The sequence below is a fragment of the Solea senegalensis genome, linkage group LG19 (assembly GCF_019176455.1).
Source record: "Solea senegalensis isolate Sse05_10M linkage group LG19, IFAPA_SoseM_1, whole genome shotgun sequence".
NCBI classification, from domain to species: Eukaryota; Metazoa; Chordata; class Actinopteri; order Pleuronectiformes; family Soleidae; genus Solea; species Solea senegalensis.
Genome location: NC_058038.1, coordinates 2,406,156 through 2,428,618, shown reverse-complemented (window position 1 = coordinate 2,428,618; position 22,463 = coordinate 2,406,156). Strand labels below are relative to the sequence as shown.

The window sequence follows — 22,463 nt, the reverse complement described above, 5'->3', positions numbered from 1 at the left end:
CTGTCATATTCTTCATTCATGCACCTTCAAACTTCATCTTATAGACATTTCCATTAGCGTGACTTCTAATGGAGTTCTCGTGGTGTCTGAATGTTGTCCAAGTCTTCACCGAAGGTTAAAGCTGAACATTTTTGGAGATGCATGTTTGGTTTGTTGCAGACAGTCTCATGATCAAAGCTCTGTATCTGAAACACAAACACGAGAACACGATCAATCTTGTTAGTTAACTCTCAGCAAGAACACGAACATTTGACAAAATGTCCAGCTTTTCCTTTAAGGAGGTTTTCAGCGCGTCCTTATGCTGGTCTCTGGGGGTCTTCATATTTTTCTCGGTCTCTCTGGAGATCCCTGGAGGGTTCTGGGGGCCCCAGTGTCTGGCTGTTGTTGGCAGTGACTCTTGACTCCTCATGGTGTCAGAGGCTTGGCGTTTCTTGGTGCTAATTAGTTTTTACAGCCAGGCTTCCAGCTGGAGCCCTCTGCAGAGAGAAAACACACATAATTACATTTCCACATCAGATTAGAGGTGATGCTTTGCAGGCACAACAGAGACAAGGCCAACGTCAGCGGAACGCGTGGTCAGAGAGGCAAGTGGAAACTTTAAGTCTCCTTTAGGATGTTAGGGCAACGTTTCACACACACACACACAGGAGATCTTCACCATGAAACTACAAGGACTAGTCTGACCTTTGCCCTTTGGAAGTGACTTACAATAGGTAGTGGTTAAAATGTACTCTTTCTTTAGTTTTATGTGTAATACGGGGACATGGCAGAAAACTGCTTAGCAACACAGCGTGCTAACCAGTGTTAGCTTTGTGACGGTAACGTTTGGATTCTGTCAATCTGGGAAAAATCTCATAATCCTGTGTTTATTTGGAGGACATTTTAGCCCTGACACTAACTTAGAGTAGAGTACAGAAGTAGTGAAGCTAAATGACTGTGTGCACACTCACGTCCTGGTTTTCAGTAATAATCCAGCCCTTCTGGTAGACTATGAGAGATCTATAATCTGTGTCTGCAGGAGTTACCAAGTATTATAGCGGAGCTGGCTTATATTTCACAGGAAGTTACAAGTGACGCTCTGTGTGCGTATACTGTGGTCCTTTGGTAGGAGCAAAGGGGGGAAATGGGATTGAGCTTAATTCTATCTGCTCTCAAATCAGTGGTGTTTAGATTTCGTGTCACCCGGCGACATTTCTGCGCTGCGCACAGGAAGTGGTTTGTTTCATGTCAAGAGAGACGGACGGGTCTGAGACTGAGACGCCTGCAAACAGGTTGGAGTATGACACACACACACACACACACACGCTCCCTCAGTCAGGTCTGATAGTGATGCTTGACACAGTTTTCAGATTAACAACAAAAGTTACATACTGCAGCTTTAAGTTACAGGGACTTGCTTTTGTTCCAAGACAAAAATGGTCAAATTTAAATCCTCACAGCATGGTCACTCTTGTTGACCCCACCCCCTCCAAAATGGCCCCACCCACCCACTCTCTCTCTCTCGCTCTCTCTCCCTCTGTACCCCATTGGGTGTCACATTCACTCCGCCCACTGCCTCTCTCTCACACACACTCTATGTCTCTCTCCCTTTCATCTCCCCTCCCTCCAATGCTCTCTCTCTCTCGCTCTCTCCCTCTCTCTCTCTTTCTCTCTCTCTCGTTCTCTCTCTCCTCTCTCTCCCTCTCTCGCTCTTTCTCTCGCTCTCTCTCATTCTCTCTCTCCTCTCTCTATTATATAAGCTCACAAAAAAAGATCGATCTGTGAAGACGTGAGCAGTAAATGATTTATTTTTTTAGTTATTCATTTTCTGTTTTTGCCTCACTTTGATTCATGAAATCAAATCTAAAGGTTGATTAAAAACAAAAAAAAAACTCACACTCCTCCCCCAACTCCCCCCATCTCTCTCTCTCTCTCTCTCTCTCTCCCTCTCTCTCTCTCTCTTGCTCTCTCTTTGTGACATCACAGCTCAATTAGCCAATCAGAGGCAGGTCAATTTGTCAATGTCAGTGTCTCGTCCAATGAGCTGCCGTATGGTAATTGTGTGCAGCCAATGTCTGTGTGAGGAGCTCAGTTAGTGCAGCAGGCAGTGAGGTAGTGCAGGCGTGCGCACACACACACACACACACACACGCACACACACGCGCACACACACACACACACACACCTGAGATCTGTCACTCAGTAAAGACACAGTCACATGGTCATGAGAGAACGCAGAGACACATGAAATCATTTCCTTCAGTGTGCTGTTGCAGTGACTCAGTGAATGAAAGTTTAAACAGGTGGAGGATAGAAAGCAGAGTTTGATGATGATGATGATGATGATGATGATGATGGAGAACCTTTCTTTCTGCTGAGTCAGCGTCACGTCAAACACTGGTCATTTCACAACAGTCTCCTCCAGCTGCACTCGCTCTATGTCACTCTTTTCCATCTTTCTCTGCATCTGCAGTCTGTGGTGATGAGACACTGACAGAGACACAGACACAGACAGAGACAGAGACACAGACAGAGACACAGACAGAGACACAGACACAGACACTGACACTGACAGAGACACAGACACAGACACACATAGGCACTGACACTGACACACTGACACTGACACAGGCACTGACAGACACAGACACTGACACAGGCACTGACAGACACAGACACTGACACTGACACTGACAGAGACAGAGACACAGACACAGACACACATAGGCACTGACACAGACACTGACACTGACACAGGCACTGACAGACACAGACACTGACACTGACACTGACACTGACACTGACACAGACACAGACACACAGACACTGACAGACACATACACAGACACTGACACTGACACAGGAACTGACAGGCACTGACAGACACTGACACTGACACTGACACAGGAACCGACAGGCACTGACAGACACTGACACTGACACTGACACAGGCACTGACAGACAGAGACACCGAGACACTGACACAGGCACTGACAGACACACAGACACAGACAAAGACAAAGACACAGACACAGGCACTGGCACAGACACAGACACTGACACACTGACACACCGACACAGTCACTGACACAGACACAGACACCGACACAGACACAGACTCCTTAACTACTTCATTAAAGTAGTTAGGAATACACGTGTCTACATAGTTACACCTGTAGTATTAATACACATGTACAGTAGGAATACACTTGTATCTGTAATGTAAATAAACATGCATGGTGTGCATACATACAGTATGTACAAATATATCTATGAGGTACAAATACACGTCGCTGCATAGATACAACTGTAATACTTGTACTGTATATGTATAAATACACCTGTCTGTACTGTAACTTTAAATGTCTGTGTGTCTGTAATATTAATACATTTCTATCTGTATTATTTATACTTACATATTTTCATTGCAATCCAGTTCCAATTCACGCTATATACAGTATTAAGAGGGCGGGATCAGTACAGTGAAATAACATATTTCTCTTAGTGATATTATTATTGATTTTGAGACACCAAGTATCTGCTGTTAAACGTGGATCAAAATAAATAAGAGCAATTGATGTTTGAGTCCACTAGATGGTGCCAAATACCCACTCTCACATGAGCTGTGTGAGTATAATGTCAATCTAGTGACTGACACGTGACACTAAATCAAGTCAAATTGAATGCAAACACATATTAATATAACTTGAAAGTAATGGTATTTATACATATATATATATATATACATGTGTACAAATATATATACATACACACATAATCTGCTGTGATGTTAAGTCAAAGTCGATCAGCTGAAGGACTAAAACTATGAGAAAAAACCAGGACGACTGGAAACAAGGACAAATATAGTTTTATTTTCAGTCTCACAAATGGTAGATAAAGAAAATAACAGCGTCCAATGTTACAAAATTATCAATTTGTCTTTGGCTTTTTCCCCCTCTCCTTTTTCATCTAACATATTTAATATCAGTTCCTTCCTTCCTTCCTTCTTCATTCAGGTCCCTTTGATTTAGAAAATCAGTTTTATGTACAGATTTGAATCCGTCCCTCATGAGGGAATTCCACTGAAGGAAAGGTTAGAGCTTTTTTGTTTTTCCTTTTAATAAAAGTTTTAACAGTGCAAATGATTGCCTCGTCCACATACTGCTACTTGTTTAGCGTCATAAGAAACATTTAAATAAACTTTGAGCATTTAAGGCGCCTACACACAACACAACTTTATTTAACTGAACAGTTCAGTGCACAGATGATGTCACGGCCTCGTTTATTTATTGTGATTGAGTTTTTGTTGAAAATTGATCCAAAAATGATTTGGACTGGTAACATTTTATGAGGGAAAACAAATTGACCAACACGCAAATAAGACGGAAATAGGAGGAAGATCTAGCTCCTCCCCCTCCCCCTCCTCTAGTAACAAAACAAAACAATGACCAATCGTGACGTTCCTCATGTTTTCATAGAGATGAATATTAGACAACTGTCAGTTTCCTTTCATCAGGAGCACAGATGGACTCCACTATCTTCCCCCTTTCACAAGCATTAACTTCATTAATCCCATCACACGCCATCGCACAAAGTAAGAATGAAAACCCTGTGTGACTGGTTAACAGTGGTTAACCTGGTTAACAGTGTAACAGTGACATAAACAGGCCTCGAACCAGCTTTCCTTTAGTCTGTTTCTACAAAAATATCTTTGGGACTAAAAATATTCTCTGGGACGTTTGCGGCCCCGTCATTTGAGTATGGACCATTTGATCTGCTCCTTCGCCGACTGGAGAACCTGGAAACACAGAGACAACAACATGGACGTCGTGATACAACGTAACGTCAGAGTAACACAAAGACGTTAACAAAGCAACAAAAACAAACAAAAAGCCCAGTAAAATGTAAATAAAGAACATTAAAAAAGAAATTAGAGAAGACTGGAATGATTTCTTATCTGAATTATAACAATAATCCACCAATCATAAATTATAATCTAAGTAATGGGTGAGATGGGAGTGACCTGCATTAGGTTTAAAGACATTACAGATGAACTGAGCATGTAGCTAATGTACAGTTTATTGATAATAAGTTGTTTTTGAACTTATTCACAGTTTATTATATTTTATTACAATATTTAATGCCATGGTAGTGAAATAAAGAGCTTGTGTAGTCGTGTATGTATTTATATTCTCATAAAATCACTGTCTGTGCATTTGTTTGCAGTATTTTCTGTAACAGTAAACCTCTTGTCGTGTTGCAGTACCACTCTTCAACCACTAGATGTCAGTAATAGTGTAAATAGTAACACCAATACATTTTTAATAATAACATTTGAATTAAAATGCAGCCATTTTTAAGCAACACAGCGTTTCTGTTTTTGTTGTAATCACAATTAAATAAGTTGAATCTAACTAATACAGTAAATTATGTTTTTATTGTCAGTTGACGGTTGATTTTTAATCGGAATTTTCCAGCCTGTAATTCAATAAATTATTCCAAATTATATTTTTTTTATAATATAAAAAAATATTACAGTTAATTTATGTTCATTCACAAATGCAGGGATAAAGATTTAGTTTTCTTTACATAAAATACATTTTAAAGCTGTAGATGTACTCACTAGATTCTTGTCCCCACAGATTTTAATAAACACATAATTTATAAAAGTATAATAATAGTAATGAAAGAGCAAACGATCGTCTCTCTCCTTCTGTCAGTCTGTGCATTATTCCTCGACTTCCTTTCACCACTGTGGCAGTTGCTGCCTCTTTATTCTGACAGCAGGGGGCGCTTGGAGATCAGTTATTCAAACAGCTTTACTTTGTAGATACAATTTTTTACATGTGGATCTTATTAAATTAGACATTTAATATTTAATATTAAATGACTAAAGAAAACAGTTAAACAGTAGTACTACAGTAGCCATTTATCAGTATTGCACATTTCTTTGATGAGTAATACTCGTTTAAATTGACATTTTTGGGACCACGTGAATGTTAAATTGTAAATATTTCACATGAGAGGACGAGAAAATGCAACACATCTATGTTCTAGTGCTCTATTTTTACAACGCCACAAGGGGGAGCTGCATCTTATCCATTCAATCACCGGTCACCATTTCTTCCTGTGGGTGACTTCGTATACATGAAGTCACCCACAGGATCATACATATATATATATAAATATATATCTATATATATATGCATATATAGATATATATATATATATATATATGTATATATATATACATATATACACACACACACACACATATATATATACATATACATAGAGAGAGGAAAATAGTGAAACAACGTCAAAAAAAGCTTTGGACAGCAGTGCAGTGAGACTGTTAGTAGAGACTTACGTTAGAGGTCAGGGCCAGTTTCTCTGTTATGTGCTGTGAGGGTTAGAGCAATAAAAGAGAAGCTTAGGAAGCCAGTATTCACTCACTCACTCACTCATCATAACAGCTGAAAACATTTAATTAAAATAAACACCTTTGTTACGGCAGAAGATGAGTGAAGCACAAACATATCTGACATTAGCTTGGATGCTAATTTAGCTTTCTGTGAGTTAAAAACCGTCATTCAAACAAACATTCACCCACTGTTAGCATGTTAGCATGAGCGTGAGGACAGGCGCTACGCTGCTGATTATTATCAGCCACAGTAAAGGTGCAGCGTTTCTGTCTTTTATCATCAAAGTGAAGCTGAAAAAGTAAAAAAAGCTATTGTTGTCACATTAATGTTAGTTTCTAAACATGCAGTGTTAGTACACATGTAGTGTTTATTGACTTCATGTGGCCTTTCCAAATCTGGCCATTTTTTAAGTGCTAGGGCTCCAAATGCTACTCACCATGTCATTTGTGGTGTGCCACAAGGCTTATGTTTAGGCCTACTTCTTTCTTTCTCGCCTTTTAAACTCTTTAAACTATTTAAAATGTTAAACTCCAATCTCTTATGGCACTTTTCCATTACACAGCTCTAGCATGACTCGGCTCCACTCCGCTCGTTTGTTTGTTTGCTTTTCCATCAGTGACAGTACGAGGTTCAGCTGAGTCCATACTAAAATGTGACGTCAACAGACTGCCACGAATAGAACTGAACAATGCTGAACTGTAGATCCGTTAAAAAGACATGAGTTAATATCAAACACTGAGCAAATCTCAATATTGAACAGAGGAGTCTGGTGTTTTAACGACAGCGCTGCCGAAAGCCGGCGATCGTGAGCCGAATCACAACCCTTTCAGTGATGAACTGATTCTAATGATTCAGTTCCACTGAAATCAACTGTGTGTTTGTGTCGTGTATAAAAACAACACCACGGCAGTTTAGTTGCAGCTGTGCTATGACGACCCCGCCCACGTTGAGGAGGAACGATATTGTAATGGAAATGTGATACTACAGCTAGAGTGGCGTCGAGTAGAGCTCGAAGTGTAAAATGGAGAAGCGCCATGAGAGGACATTTGTTGGGTGGGCATTCCTGTGGACGCCCAGGTTGTATTCTGTGATATTTTGATGTCAGGACAGAGAATATTCAGGATTATATCCACCTGGAACAAATGAATTGGATGCAAAAGTTACATCTTATACCTGTTCACTTATTTGTCTTGTAAATGGTGATGACGGTATGTTTTGCCCATTAATCTATACAATCACACACTCTTTTTGACAGTGAGTGAGATGTCAGTGAGGAAGAGTGGGATCAACAGTACAGGCAATTATCTGAGAACTCCGACATCTGTAACTGTTGTCAGAGGAAGCTCCTACAACGACAATGATTTATACGTTATTACATGAAATATAGTTGATTTCATGTAAAAAATAAAAGGATTTCTGCATTTTTACAACTGGCACTGTGCACGTTTCTGAAAATGTGAGTAATATGTAAGTAGATTCCAACATGTATCAGAATAAAACGTGAAAAACAGTACATTTGTGCTGACGCTGGTTTACTGAACGGTTTAGATGTCATTTGTGGTTATTTAAAGTGTGTAAAAATGTGTGTGTGTGTGTGTGTGTGTGTGTGTTACCTGGGCAACGCTTTGTTCAGACAACGGGTTCTCGTCCGCCTGTAAAACACAGCGACATCGTTTGGTTTACAGAGGAAAACACTTTGCACACACACACACACACACACAAGCAGAGCAGTGCATACTGTAAATAGTGATATTAAACACACGGTTAACAGCTCAACCAAACACAGCTCGTATTAGAACACACTGAAATGTCTCTTTTTACAGTTATGTGTATTAAATCATGGGACACGCGTTGACGTTCTCTCCAGTGCAGCCAGGTTAGAAAAGCTTTTAAAAGCGGTGGTTCTCAAACTTTTCACCTGAGAAAATATTCAGCTCTTTTCTCTTTTCTGCTGGTTTATACAGCAGAAGAGTGTTTCTGATTTTCCTCCACGTACCACCAGAGGAAGCTCGCGTACCACTGGTGGTACACGCACCACAGTTTGAGAACCATGAAGCATAAAGTCCTGCCTCCAACCTCCTGTTTTTACACCTGCTTGTTAGTCATCACACTCTCTCACCATGCTTTTACCTGGTCTGTCTCGCCCATCCCTCTGTTGTCTTTCCACTGCATTCTCACTCATTCACTCTCTTCAACTCACTCTCTCACCCTCTCTCTCTCTCTCTCTCTCTGCCTGTCTGTCTGTCTACAGCAGCTGACTCCTGTCTGTCTGTCCCTCTAGGTTTCCAGTGATGTAGTCAAACAGGACAAAGCCATAGGCCTGCTCTGACATTGACTGACACCGTTCAGAGGGGGAGACACCGGGGGAAGGAGAGCGAGAGAGAGAGAGAGAGAGAGAGAGAGAGGTGAAGTAGGTGAGACGAAGAGAAAAGCTTCCGTCTCAACGTACGACAACATTTCACGTCATTTCTCTTTCTCATTCCATTTTTGCATCGTTTCAAATCCTCCAGTTATGAGACAGAAGTCTTCTTACCCTGTAGTTGACCTTCTTCAGAACCTGCTGGGGGTCACTCTCCAGAATCACCCTGGCAACAGAAAGCAAGCAGCCAATCACAAACAGAGAGCATCACAGACAAGACAAGGGTTATTTTTCTTTTCTTTTTTTTCTTCAGCCTATATATGTCATCTGGTTTGAACGCAGCGACGAGTTGAACTCGATTTAATTTGAAATACAACAAAATGATGTTTTCCTCTTACCCTCCATCAACGATTTCATCCACCACCAGGTAAACTCCTTCCATGTTATCCAGTAAACACACACGCTCCACATTTTTCCTACAGAAAAAGATGAGGGGGGAAAAAAGGCCACAGTCATTTAACCTTAAATATCATTACATTTCCTGTGCTAGTTTGTTATTCTGTCAAAATTACAATTCCAGTGGAGAAATGATGGTGATTAAGTCCATCACATATACCTGTTTCCCACTATAGCAGTGTTTGGATCTTGCTTTGCCTCGTGACATTCCAGTGCTGCACACAGGAAGTGCCCAAACAATGATGAGCAGCAAGTTCTTGCCCCTTCCACCCCTGCACTGATGGTCCGATATTGATATCGGTCCAATATCAGCCAAAAACGAGTATCTGATTATATCGGACCACCTCTAAAATCTCCAATATAATCGAGTCCATTCCGCTACGAAGTTAGCTAATGGCGCGAGTTAGCCGTTAGCACCACGTTAGCTAAAATAACATCATTTCATAAACCAGCGCCACCTGTCGACTTTCAACAGCCTTAATTATACCCCAAAAAGTAGCCATGACAAGAGCTCTGTGTGTTGTAAAAGTGTCCTGAAGCTCCACACACGGAGACAAGCAGGTCTGCGGGGCCGAACCCCCGGCCCCTTACTCCGGGTTTACCTGCGGGACGATCGCTTACCCTGTGTGGGTTGGGCTAATCCAAAATAGTGAAAACAAGGGGGGTGTTCTCTGAAGACACGCTGTTACCTGTGAAACACCCCCATTAGCACTTGGTACTTTCCTTCTGATGAAATGAACCATAGACTGTATGAAATGAACATGGCAAAAAATCCACTATTCTTATGTCGAAGGTTAAAATTGATGTAACCATTGGTTAATAATAACTGGTCAGTTTTCTCAGACCTACTGTTGCTGACTATTGTTCTCCGTTAAAGTAATATCACTTGATCAAGACTATTCTAACATTCAACACTACAAAATAAATCATTAAAGAATGTATGATTTGTGCTGATATCGTATCGGATCGATATCGATATCGGCCAATACTCAAGGCTGCAATATCGGTATCGTATCGGAAGTGAAAAAGTTGGGGACGTCCCTACTGTATACACACAGACGCTCCCTCAGTCAGGTCTGACAGTATTGCATCAACACTGACAAAGTAATGTCGTTAAATTCTCTGTGCTAGTCTGTCCTTATTCTTTAAAATTGCAAGTTTACTGAACAACTGGAAATATACCACGATGGCTGGATTTTGGATGATGTGAACGGTTATCAGTGGTTACAGTTAATAAAGAGTAAAACCACCTGTGGGAGTAGCAGTCAGAGTAGCTTCAGTTTGCGCGAACTGTGTCTGACAAGAAAATACAGAGGACATACTTGGTTTCGGGTCGGGCTCGGTCTGTTCTCTTGGGTCAGACAGAAAAATGCAGCATGATTCGTACTCTAATGGCCCTTTTCCACTCTGGTCCCGCCTCGCCTCGCCTCGCCCCGCCCCGGCACGGTTCAGGTTGCATCTCCACTACAAAAATAGCACCTACTCAACATGGGCGGAGTCATGGCTGCGTGAAACTGCGGTGACTTTGTTTCATACACGACACACACACACACAAACGAGTGACTAGTTACTTGTAAAGCAGTTGTTTTCAGTGTAACTGAATCGTTAGAATCAGTTCATTAAAAAGATTTGTTCAGTACTTCCTCCATGACCGCAGCAAAGGGAAAGATTCACCTGCAGGTGCATCACTGACCTCACTGATTTAAATGGTGCGGTTACTTTGTTACTTTACTTTTGTTAGTCTACGTTTGTTAGTTAAGTTCCGTCTCAGGTTCCTTCAAACAGCTCCAGATGCTCCACGCCCACAGGTCTATTTTAGTATTGGACACATGTAGAAATAAAAAGCTTAGCCTCACTGACTGCACACAGCTCTCCACATGACCCAGTTACACCCTCGACACAACTGTACAAAACACAGCTGCACTTCCATTTGTCTGTATATTGAATAACCTGCAACTGGACCGTACCCTGCACGAGTCTGTCCAGCCATCACGGAGAAAAGCCTCCGACGTGAACAATGTCAAAATAACATGACGTATTAATAAGTCATGTGTTTCTGTCCACCACTCTTTTCACATATTCCTTAAATGCTGCAGTCCAGCCATCAGGTCCATATACATACACACACACACACGTGTATATATATGTGTATATACATACATATATATATATATATATATATATATATATATATATATACATATATATATATACATATACATATATATAGATATGTGTATATATATATATATTTATATATATAGATATATATATACAGACAGCATATATACAGATACATTTAAAGATTCAAACTCAAAAAAGTCTTTAGTATATTTCATAATATACTATTCCGGTTTAAAATAAAACCACGTTAGCATCTGCACTCTTGCATCGTGTATCATGACATAATCTCTCAGCGTCTCCATCACTCACGCTCTGCATTACTACTGCATCGGTTACCACAGCAACCACATTAGCAGCTCTTTGGCTGCTAATGTGGTTGTTGCAGTCAACATTGAGGGATGTGCCGGGGTTGAATTTTACATCAGTCTTCAGTCTTCAGTAGTGGGAGTGTTTGTGTGGACTGACATCAGCACTGAAGGTGCCGAGGCTACAAACTCAAAAATCAATACGGATTCAAGAACACACTTTCATTCACTGAGAAACATTCGAGAGACAATTGGGATTGCACTGATAAAAACCAATCTTTGTCAGCAGCAGCAGAAAGTATTTACATTTACGAGGTTTCCTGAATGCACCTAGAAGCTGCTCCTCTGAGCTCAACATGCTGTACAGTAGACCCCAAAGAAGTGATGACATTTACGGGGGTCTTTGAATGCATCTCGTTGGTTCAAGACACTGTGAACCCTGCATTACTTTGACTAGCTCTCATGCACTGGATTTCAGAATATTCAGTGAATAATATCATTCACTTTCCAAATTTGCCTTTTTGCTAAAATGTCTATCCCTAATATAAGGGTTGCAAAATTCTGGCAATTTTAAAAATTGAAGGTTGGGAACTTTGTTGTTGAATAACATATTTTAGCACAAAACAATTTGATTTGATGCAAATAGGCAGTCACAGACACACAGCACAGAGGCCACGCCCCCTACATGTGCACAATCACAGATGATTTCTGCATACTTTAACTACTGAAGCCACATTTGAACCCAAATATGACTAAATAAAGTAGATATTATGAGGTGGATATTTGATCTATGGTGTTAAAGTTTATCTAGCTACTATTCAACCTTGCTAGTTACATTACATTAGTTAACTAACTTATTGTGTTTATATAGTTTCTTTAAATCCAAAATTTCCAGTTAATTCTCATAAATTCCAGTGGAAAGTTTCCAATTTGGTAAATTTCCAAAATTCCCAAACTACACATCTCATGGAAAGGTTTCGGAAAAATGGTCCACCCCTTGTGCGTGTGTGTGTGTGTGTGTGTGTGTGTGTGTGTTAACGTACCTGAGGATGTGACTGAGTGAGTCAAACAAACAGTTGAGCACTGACATCAGCATCAGCTATAAAAGAGAGAAAAGGAAAGAATTTAGATTGATTTCTTTTTCACAAACACTTCAAATATTTTTGATTCACTTGTTTATTATTTATTATTGTTTTATTATTTAAGTATTTCCAGACCCTGCTGTGTAAAACACCAGAACACCAGTACCCTTAATATAACCTTAAATCTAAAGCAGGATCCTTGGTAATGAAGCAAGAAGAATATTTAATTTGTCAATACCTTAACTTCATTAACCTTCATTATGATTGTGTCAACTTTCAAATTTCGTGTTATTGTCATTATTTAACTTGTAACTAATTAAAGAGATTGTTATTCTCTAATCCCTTAGTTTGGTATTTTTGGAGAAGGTAACCCTCAAAACTGGTGAATTTAAATGATCTTCTGCTAAATGTTTATCAAAGAATCCTGTGTGAGCTGTAGAGGGCACTGTTCTCTATGTGACAGGATGACACACAGCGTCGCTGAGACATAAGAAAGAGCCTCAGATCATTCTAATCCTCATTTCATTATTTCCTAAGAGCTGAGGGGAAGAAAAAGCTTTGTCGCACAGAGAGAGTTAAGTGCACACTACCTCATTCTCCTGAGCACTTCCCACCACGTAGAGGAAGAGATCTATACTGCCCTTATAGACAATGGTCATCCCCTCCAGGAAAGCTATCTCATCTGAGGAGAGAAAGAACGATTGGTTAGGGATGAAACGTAAGAACTCTCTTTTATTAAAGAAGACGATATAAGTGAGAAGAGAGACGAGCGAGCGTGAGAGGGACGAGGGAGAAGGAGGCGAGGACGGGCGGAAGAAGACAAGGAGAGGAGAAATGCATTTAGAGGCAGAGGAGCAGAACAAAAGGGAGGATGAGGTGAGTGGATATAGCATGACAGGTGTAGAGGGAAGAGGAGAAAAGGAGGAGTGAAGGGAGAGTTTTGGACAAAAGGAGGAATATATTGGGTTAGGACTGAAGAGGCCTGGGGAGGGGACTCAGGTATCAGCTGTGTCAAACTAACTATCTCACATCCACTGAAAATGAAACTTGCTTTGGTTTCAGGCCAAATATTCTGTTTTTGTTCCATTGTTTTTAAACGAAACAATTTAACAGAAATGGCAAAGTCTCTTTTTTATGTGCAGGGGTGTTAAATGTACGGCCTGCGGGCCAGAACCGGCCCACCAGTGATGAATTTTAGAATGTAATAATAACTAGGACTGCACGCAGTCTTGATAGGGTCCTCGCGTCCCCACGCTAGTCAGGGAATGCACTCACTCACGTTTGAATACACAAAACCTTTCGACAACTTGTCAACTTTGACGTGTCCAACTCATTTACGTACGCTGCAAATGTCCAAAATGGACGCCAACATTCTAAAAAAGGCCAACTTCCTGTTGAGTTGGGGCCGTGGTTACGGACTCTTTTTGTTTTGTAGACGTGTTCAGGGTCGGTCTCTTGTGTCACGTATGACGTTTCGAGGCGATCGGTCAATGTATGGCGAAGTCATAGGGCACTTCCTGTTTCCGTGGCTTCCGAAGGTTACCATGGCCACTGGCCACGCCCTTTTGAATCCAAGAAAACCTTTCGATCACATTTTGCCTTTGTTGTGTCCAATACTAGCAGTAATTGTCACATTTTTTTAAGTCCGTATGATAAATGTGCTCAGACGAGTTTGTTCATTTACGAAGCGCACAAATCGCCAAGATGGACGGCAAATTTTAAAATGGCTGACTTCCCGTTGAGTTGAGGCCGTGGTCCCAATGGACATTTTTGTTCGTCTTGGGCTATAACATCTTCCCACCAAGTTTCGTCAAATTTTGTGAAACTTAATCTTGGCGTGCTCAATCCACATTTCACATCAGGGGGCGCTACAGAGACATTGAGGACGCACGGGTCTCGGAACTATGGTAATATTGCATTTTCGCCAGACCTGACCTCCATGCAAAGTTTCAAGAGATTTTAAGAACGTTAACCCCCTCAAAAATGACCGCAAACCACGTCTATGAGGGGTAACAACAGGTTCCAAGCTATTTGGGCCCCTACCATTCGTGGCTCGGGCCCTAAAAAGGTGAAATATTATATTTTTCAGTTACCTGTACATGGTTAACTTGGGCATAATATTGTTGAATTGCACTTAAAATTTTCCAAATAGATTAAATTAATGTAAAATAAAGGGAAACATTTTGAGTGTTTGTTGTTCGTAGGTTATTATTATGTTATTATTGTATTTAAAAGAGTGTGAGTTTGTTAGCGCTGGTTTAGTGGAACACAAGCTCACGACAAAAGTGCTGGGTTACTAGATATATGCATCGCTAACAGACGACACTGGAGACGTGTGTGAGTGCGAGCGGTGTAAAAAAACAAAAACAGACCCTACAGCAAAGGGATGGAAGGAGGCTGGAGACAAATGTCTAGGTGTCTTTACACATTTATCACTCTGCTCTGCCTACAACAACATTTTTACATTTTGCAAGGAAGGAAGTTTCCTCCACTAGTGACATTAAGGTGGGCCAATATGGCTTATAAATAATATCTGGATACTTTGAGGCTATATACATAAATATCTATATCTAAATCTATAGATATATACATATATAGATATAGATGTATATGTAGAGTATATATATATATATACATATCTATATATATATACACATATATACATACATACATAGATGAGATAAGATGTAACACTGAAGGTTTTCTTTTGAGATGTGTGTGCTTCTCAAAGAGTGAATACACTTATAAATACATTCAAAAATAAATATAACAACTATTTATGATCTGTGTTGCACACTTAAAATACAGTTTCACATAATACCTGGTTTATTTCATTGGCTTTTAATTCAACCCAAAACTAGATTTGCCATAACCTCTAACCTTCACTTACTGAATGATTTAAAAGAAAAACAGACAGTTCGCTGTGACGCTGTAACAGAGATTAAAATCCAGATTACTGTGAATCATTTCCACCCATGCTGTGCATTAAACAGGACTAAACATGTATGACACAGCACATGTTTTGCATTCATAACTTTCACACATACAGGGCAACATCTGCACTAGTGATGGGATCATCATATAATGACTGGGTGAATTTCTATTACCATGAATGGAGAACTGATAATGGTACAGTCTGTGCACATGGTTCTGTCCAGTGTCCATCAGAACAGAATAAACAGAGGGAGGAGCTTACTGTCTGCTTTGTGCGTCTTGTTGAAAACGTTCTTCTCAAAGTTCTTCTGCTCCTTTATGGAGGGGTACAGCCCGGGGTCATAGTACTGAAACACACACAGACACAGTGACACAGTGACACAGTGACACCATGTCGTCGCTCAGCTGAAAGGTTCGAGCGTTTGATTCCCAGCTCGCTGGACTGTGAATGGGTGAATGGCAAAACTGCAGAGTAAGTCAGCTATGGGTGATCATCAAGACTAGAAAAGACCATTTCATGATCCCACACAAATTCAAGGACTGAATGTGCATCTGGACAAGTGATAGTCCAGAACCGGATCTTGGAGAATCCAGACAGAGATCTTGGAATTTACATTTCGCAGACATCACGTCGTCATTTGCTCTCTCTTGCTTAAAATCACTCGCTCATTGTTCTGCACGGACCTGCACACATAACCCGCCTCGTCTACGTAAGTCAAGCAATGCAGCGCATAAAACAGCAGGTGGCGTCGTAACGAGCGATCCAGACGATTCAGTGGCCATTTCTGAGCCGAGGTAAAGACCATAGGTTTAAGCACATGCTCTCGCCTTACCTTTGAAAGAAGTCTGTTGCCGTCGTTGTCAAGAATGAAAATAGCTTTCACTGTGTAGAGGGAAGGTTCCTGCAATAATGAAAGAGAGAGCATCTTTAATATTTCAGCTGAGTCATTTCAGGGAGACATCGAGGACAGAATGCCACAGCGAGACGCTGCCAGTCCTCCCACACCTGGACACTGTGATGCATCGACCTTTATTGTACAGAGAAACACGGATTTTCCTGTTTTGCATGTATTACGCATTAAACCACACAAGCTGCCCAGTCTGACCAGTTTATACAATGGACAGCAGGCTGCATTCACAGATTCTCCCATTATGGCGTCGCTTGGTTCTGGTTTTTCATTTCAGTTTGTTTGGCACTTTCCCAGATGTGGAACGACCAAACACTTTCTTTTCCATTCCGTTGTCCAGGGTTAGGGCTTTATATCAATGTCATCTTTAATACTGTAAGGTAACAACTAGGGCTGTGACTATTATTCTATTCTATTCTAAGTCTGAGTATATATATATATATATATATATATATATATATATATATATATATATATATTATTTTTTTTTATTATTATTATTATTATTATTCTATTGTGTGATTTTTTTCCTTGTGTACTGTGTGTCTTGGACCTTGAGTCTGAAATAAAGCTTATCTATCTATCTATCTATCTATCTATCTATCTATCCATCTATCTATCTATCTAAGTAGTACATATCATAAACAGCCAATAGTACAGTATTGTCATGCTCTGTCATGATAATTATTCATATGACACTGTTCACTCTGCTCATGCTTCATCCATCTGTTCATCGCTGAAGTGTTTTCAGCCCCGGGACAAAGTTCTGTTATGCACTGACTAGCATAGATTCACAGTCAGAGTGTATCACAGAACTTAGACCAGGAACTTTAAAGTTCCTCCGCCCCACACGGTCATGGCCTTTCTCATCTATACTTTCAGAGATCTACACACTGGTGAACATAACCACCACCAGCTTTACTCAAAGTTGTTATGGATCCTTAAAAACCTGTCTGAATTCATAATATACAACCTGGAAGTGCATCAGACCAGCTGAGGTAATTATAGCAAATGAAACTGTCCTGAGCAGACAATTACAAAACCAAAGCATCTAAAATGTGTAAAAAAGTGAAAACAACACACCTGTAACATACAAGTTACAAGTAAGAATGTTTAGTAATTATTTGTGTCGCAGAGCTGCTCAGGTTCACCCTGTTGTAAGTTCACATTATTTGAAGGTTGAAATCCGACATCGTGTCGCTCAAACACAGATTTTAACGGATTTCACTGACAGCAGCTTTAATTGGGAAAATAATTCAAAGATGAATCATTAATGACAATAATTCTGTTTTAATTTCAAAACCCTGAAACACGAGAATGTTTAATCGGTCAAAGAGGCCGTTCCACTCAACTATAAGACAACATTAAAAGCTGCAGCTTCTTGTAGTTTTGCTGTTGGTCTGTTGTTGTTGTTGTTGTTGTTGTTGTTGTTGTTGTTGTTTTGTTTGTATTTTTAAACCACATTAGGACACTGGGAGCTTTCAGAAGATGCCAGTACAGAATTACAGTGACTCTGCATTGTTTCAGGTCTCTAACAATAACCTCTACAATGAGTTTTACAGTACATGAGGTTTTCCCTCATGCTTCGCTAAAGACAAGTGTGTACAGTAGAGAAACACCTCGAATTCTTCATATCTGTTAACAGTCTAAATATGGAAAATGCTTAAATGCAATGCTGTTCAGTGAGTCTTGTACCCTCGGGACAGAAGCCAGCGAACTTCCTCCACGCAACCAGTCTTTCTGCATATCTATATAATAACTGCTATCTATAACCTGTCTGTCTGTCCTGGGAGAGGGAGATCCCTCCTTTCTGAGGTTTTTCCTCATGTGATGTGAGGGTCTAAGGATAAAAGGGTTTCACTTGCTGTGTTCGTGCTCTTGGGCTTTATAGATAACACTAACTTGACTTGACTAACTGTTTGCACATTTCAGTGGAAATTACAAAGACAATCTAAAACGACTTTGCTGAACAACAGGATTCTGGATCAACACCAAATCCATCGTTTCTATCAATGTCGACAATTAGGGCTGAAAATCCCAAATGCTACGATGTGGGACGCAAGATCCTAAAATGTACGTAATCCATGTGTGTTCATTTCTGATCCTGTTCCTGTTCTGAGGAACGTAAAAATGACAGCACATCAAACTTCCTTCTCAATATGTGGCAGAGAAATTGCAGATAGATATTTCTTTAGCTCTGTCGTCAATGCATGTATGCAATCATAGATTCATTCTAGATTTATTCAATACATTGTTCACGGGGAACATACAAATCTGAGGATGAAACCTAAAAGGACCCTGAATCCTGAAAAAGGCCAGTTTCTGATAGACAGATAGACAGATAGATAGATAGATAGATAGATAGATAGATAGATAGATAGATAGATAATTTTATAAAACATTGGGTCATTGTAGCAGCGGTACAAATGTATCAAAAATACAAATAAAATATAATACAATCATGATCCAAAAACAAAAAAGAAGAAATTAAGAAGTTGAATTAAAAACACTTTAATGTGAGGGAGGAGCAGGTATTTACAGATTAGCATTTAGCTTTGTGTTACTAGAGTAGAAAAATCTTCATTCTTTTCTTTGTTACGTGCCCACCAGTGACACTTGCTCCTGTTAGCGTAGCTGTTAGCAAAGATGGCAGACACATTCTGGGAATGAGGTCCCGTCCCCCTAAGAGTGGGTCTAACATGTGCGCGATTAGCGTCACAGTTTCAAGCCTCGGACCAAGTGTCAAAAAAAAAGTGAATGAAGATATTTCTGGACTCAGGGGAAACGGAGGTTGGGAAGCAAAATTTTTCAAAAATACTCGCCCTATTCTAGTACTACAAGCTAAATGCTAATGGGTGAAGTATTCCTTTAAGTACATAAACTCTGGTATACACAATTTTACTTACTAAGTAAAATCTCTGAACCTTTGCCTGCAGAGAGCAACACAGGCCCAACAAGGAGGGAGGGGGGGAGGGAGGACGAGGGTGAGAGAGGGGACAGAGGTTGGCAGAGGGAAGGGGGTGAGAGAGAAGTGAAGCAAGGCGAGGAGAGGAGAGAGGAAGGAGAGGAGGAATGGGAGCAAGATTCATAGTTTAATCCAAGGAGCGACACAGAGGAGAAAGGACCAGCAGGAAACCAGCAACTATTAAAAAGCATATACAGTATTCAGTAAAAAAGTATATATACTGTGTATGTGATGAGTACAGCTGTCGCTATGTGTCGTCTGTGCAGGGAAAAGTATTTTTACTCAAGTACTGTGGTAAATACTAGAGTTCTGGTGAACTATTTTAAAAATACAATACTGTTTTATTTCAAGTGCATGATGAAGCTCATAAACGATGTTAGACATCTCTGCATTAAAATATCTATAACAATGACATATTGTGTTGAGTTGTGTACTTATATTATCTTTTTGATCCACAGAAATGTGTATTTCTATTCAAGGTAACAGTTGGTCACATTTTAATGACATTTAAGCCTCTCTGCAAAGCTCCCATTCAAACAGAGTGGTTTTCTTTTGTTCTTTCATTGTATTGTGTGTATTTGTCACCCATGGATCACAAGTACACATTGTCGTTTTGTGTGCGTGCTGCTGACTGAAGCTCTCGAGATAACAAGACAACAATTCCCATAATCCCTCGCTGCTTCCTGGTGTGTTGTTATTGTTTGGACTGAGATTGAGTGCTTTTTACACTGTGGTTTCATCACTTTTCACTCAAGTCACTGACCTCCAGTGTTTGTCGACCACTAAGTGAAATATAACTTTCAGCTCAGTGGGAGAGAGCATTTGGAAGGTTTTGGGTTCAATTCCTGACCAAAGTGGGCCCACGTTGCTCCTGACGGCTGTGCCGACAGCTTATGAACGTGTGAGTGAACGGCAAAACAGCAGAGGAAAGCAGCTTTGAGTGGTCACGAAGAGAGCCATAGAAATATTTACCTTCTCACTCTCACTGTCTCACTGTGGACGCGTTTCTACTGGTCACAAATCACAATGGAGGATCCAGAAGAAGCCAGTAACACAACATAACTACCGACCAGAAGAAGCCAATAACACAACATAACTACCGACCAGAAGAAGCCAGTAACACAACATACCTACCACCAGAAGAAGCCAGTAACACAACATAACAATGCAAGAAGAAGCCAATAACACATAACTACCAACCAGAAGAAGCCAGTAACACAACATAACTACCAACCAGAAGTTAAGCCAATAACACAACATAACTACCAACCAGAAGAAGCCAGTAACAGAACATAACTAAACAACCAGAAGAGCCAGTAACACAACATAACTACCAACCAGAAGAAGCCAATAACACAAATAACTACCAACCAGAAGAAGTAACTGCCAACCAGAAGAAGCTAACAGAAAATAACTACCAGCAGACAGTAACAGAAAATAACTACCAACCAGAAGAATAACACAACATAACTACAACCATAAACACAACACAACATAACTACCAACCAAAAGTTTCAAAACACAACAACTAACCGACCAGAAGAAGCCAATAACAAAATAACCAAACCGAAGCCATAACACAACATAACTACCAACCAGAAAAGCCAATAACACAACATAAACACCAACCAGAAAAGCCAGTAACACAACATAACTACCAACCAGAAGCAAAGCCAATACCAACCAGACAAAGCCAAACACAACATAACTACCAACCAGAAGAAGCCAATAACACAACATAACTACCAACCAGACAAAGCCAATAACAATAAATAACTACCAACCAGAAGAAGCCAATAACAAACATAACACCAACCAGAAGCCAGTAACACAACATAACTACCAACCAGAAAAATAACACAAATAACTACCAACCAGAAGAAGCCATAACCAACATAACAACAACTGAAAGAAGCCAGTATAACACAAATATCAGACAAATAACACACACTACCAGAAGAAGCCATAACACAACATAACTACGACCAGAAGAAGCCAATAACACAACATAACTACTAACCAGAAGAAACCAGTAACACAACATATAACCAGAAAAGCAGTAACAGAAAAATAACACAACATAACCACAACCAGAAAAGCCAGTAACACAAAATAACTACCAACCAGAAGAAGCCAATAACACAACACACCTACCAACCAGAAGAAGCCAGTAACAGAACAACTACAACCAGAAGAAGCAGTAACACAACATAACTACCAACCAGAAAAGCCAATAACACAACATAACTAGCTAACCAGAAGAAGCCAGTAACAGAAAATAACTACCAGCCAGAAGAAGCCAGAACATACTAACCAGAAAATAACCAACTAACAAGACAAAGCTAATAACACCACCTACCAACCAGAAGAAGCCAGTAACAGAAAATAACTACCAACCAGAAGCAATAACTACCAACCAGACAAAGCCAATAACACAACATAACTACCAACCAGAAGCATTAGTAACACAACAAACCAACCAGACAATAACTAACAAACCAGAAGTAAGCCACAACATAACTACCAGAAAAACCAATAACTAACCAACCAGAAGCCAATAACACATAACTATAACAACATAACTACTAGAGAAGAAGCCAGTAACACAACATAACTACCAACCAGAAGCCAGTAACACAACATAACTACCAGTAACACAACATAACTACCAACCAGAAGCCAGTAACACAACATAACTACCAAATCAGAAGAAGCCAGTAACACAACATAACTACCAACCAGAAGAAGCCAATAACACAACATAACTACCAACCAGAAGCCAGTAACACAAAATAACACAACATAACTACCAACCAGAAGAAGCCAATAACACAACATAAATCTACCCTAAGTAAATTACATAACACCAAAAGAAGCCAGTGTAACACAACATAACTACCAACCAGAAGAAGCCAGTAACACAACA

The 22,463-nt window shown here is 40.0% G+C and overlaps 1 protein-coding gene across 4 annotated transcripts in view; it reads right to left on the bottom strand.

The window, feature by feature from the left end:
• Positions 1–3,986: 3,986 nt before the first annotated feature.
• The window catches only part of copz2 (COPI coat complex subunit zeta 2), a 21,758-nt gene continuing 3,281 nt past the window's right edge, over positions 3,987–22,463 (bottom strand). Inside the window, exons 2-10 of one of the 4 annotated variants that reach the window (XM_044051513.1) lie at positions 16,498–16,566; positions 15,927–16,011; positions 13,321–13,412; positions 12,692–12,747; positions 9,162–9,239; positions 8,938–8,989; positions 8,018–8,056; positions 6,350–6,382; positions 3,987–4,777 (exon numbers count right to left, since the gene is read on the bottom strand). In XM_044051513.1, the coding sequence (XP_043907448.1) occupies positions 4,730–4,777; positions 6,350–6,382; positions 8,018–8,056; positions 8,938–8,989; positions 9,162–9,239; positions 12,692–12,747; positions 13,321–13,412; positions 15,927–16,011; positions 16,498–16,566 (552 nt within the window). In that variant the 3' untranslated portion in view covers positions 3,987–4,729. Of the gene's footprint in view, positions 4,778–6,349; positions 6,383–8,017; positions 8,057–8,631; positions 8,740–8,937; positions 8,990–9,161; positions 9,240–12,691; positions 12,748–13,320; positions 13,413–15,926; positions 16,012–16,497; positions 16,606–22,463 lie in introns of those variants that run through there. The other 3 variants (XM_044051516.1, XM_044051514.1, XM_044051515.1) reach the window with 3 other exon arrangements.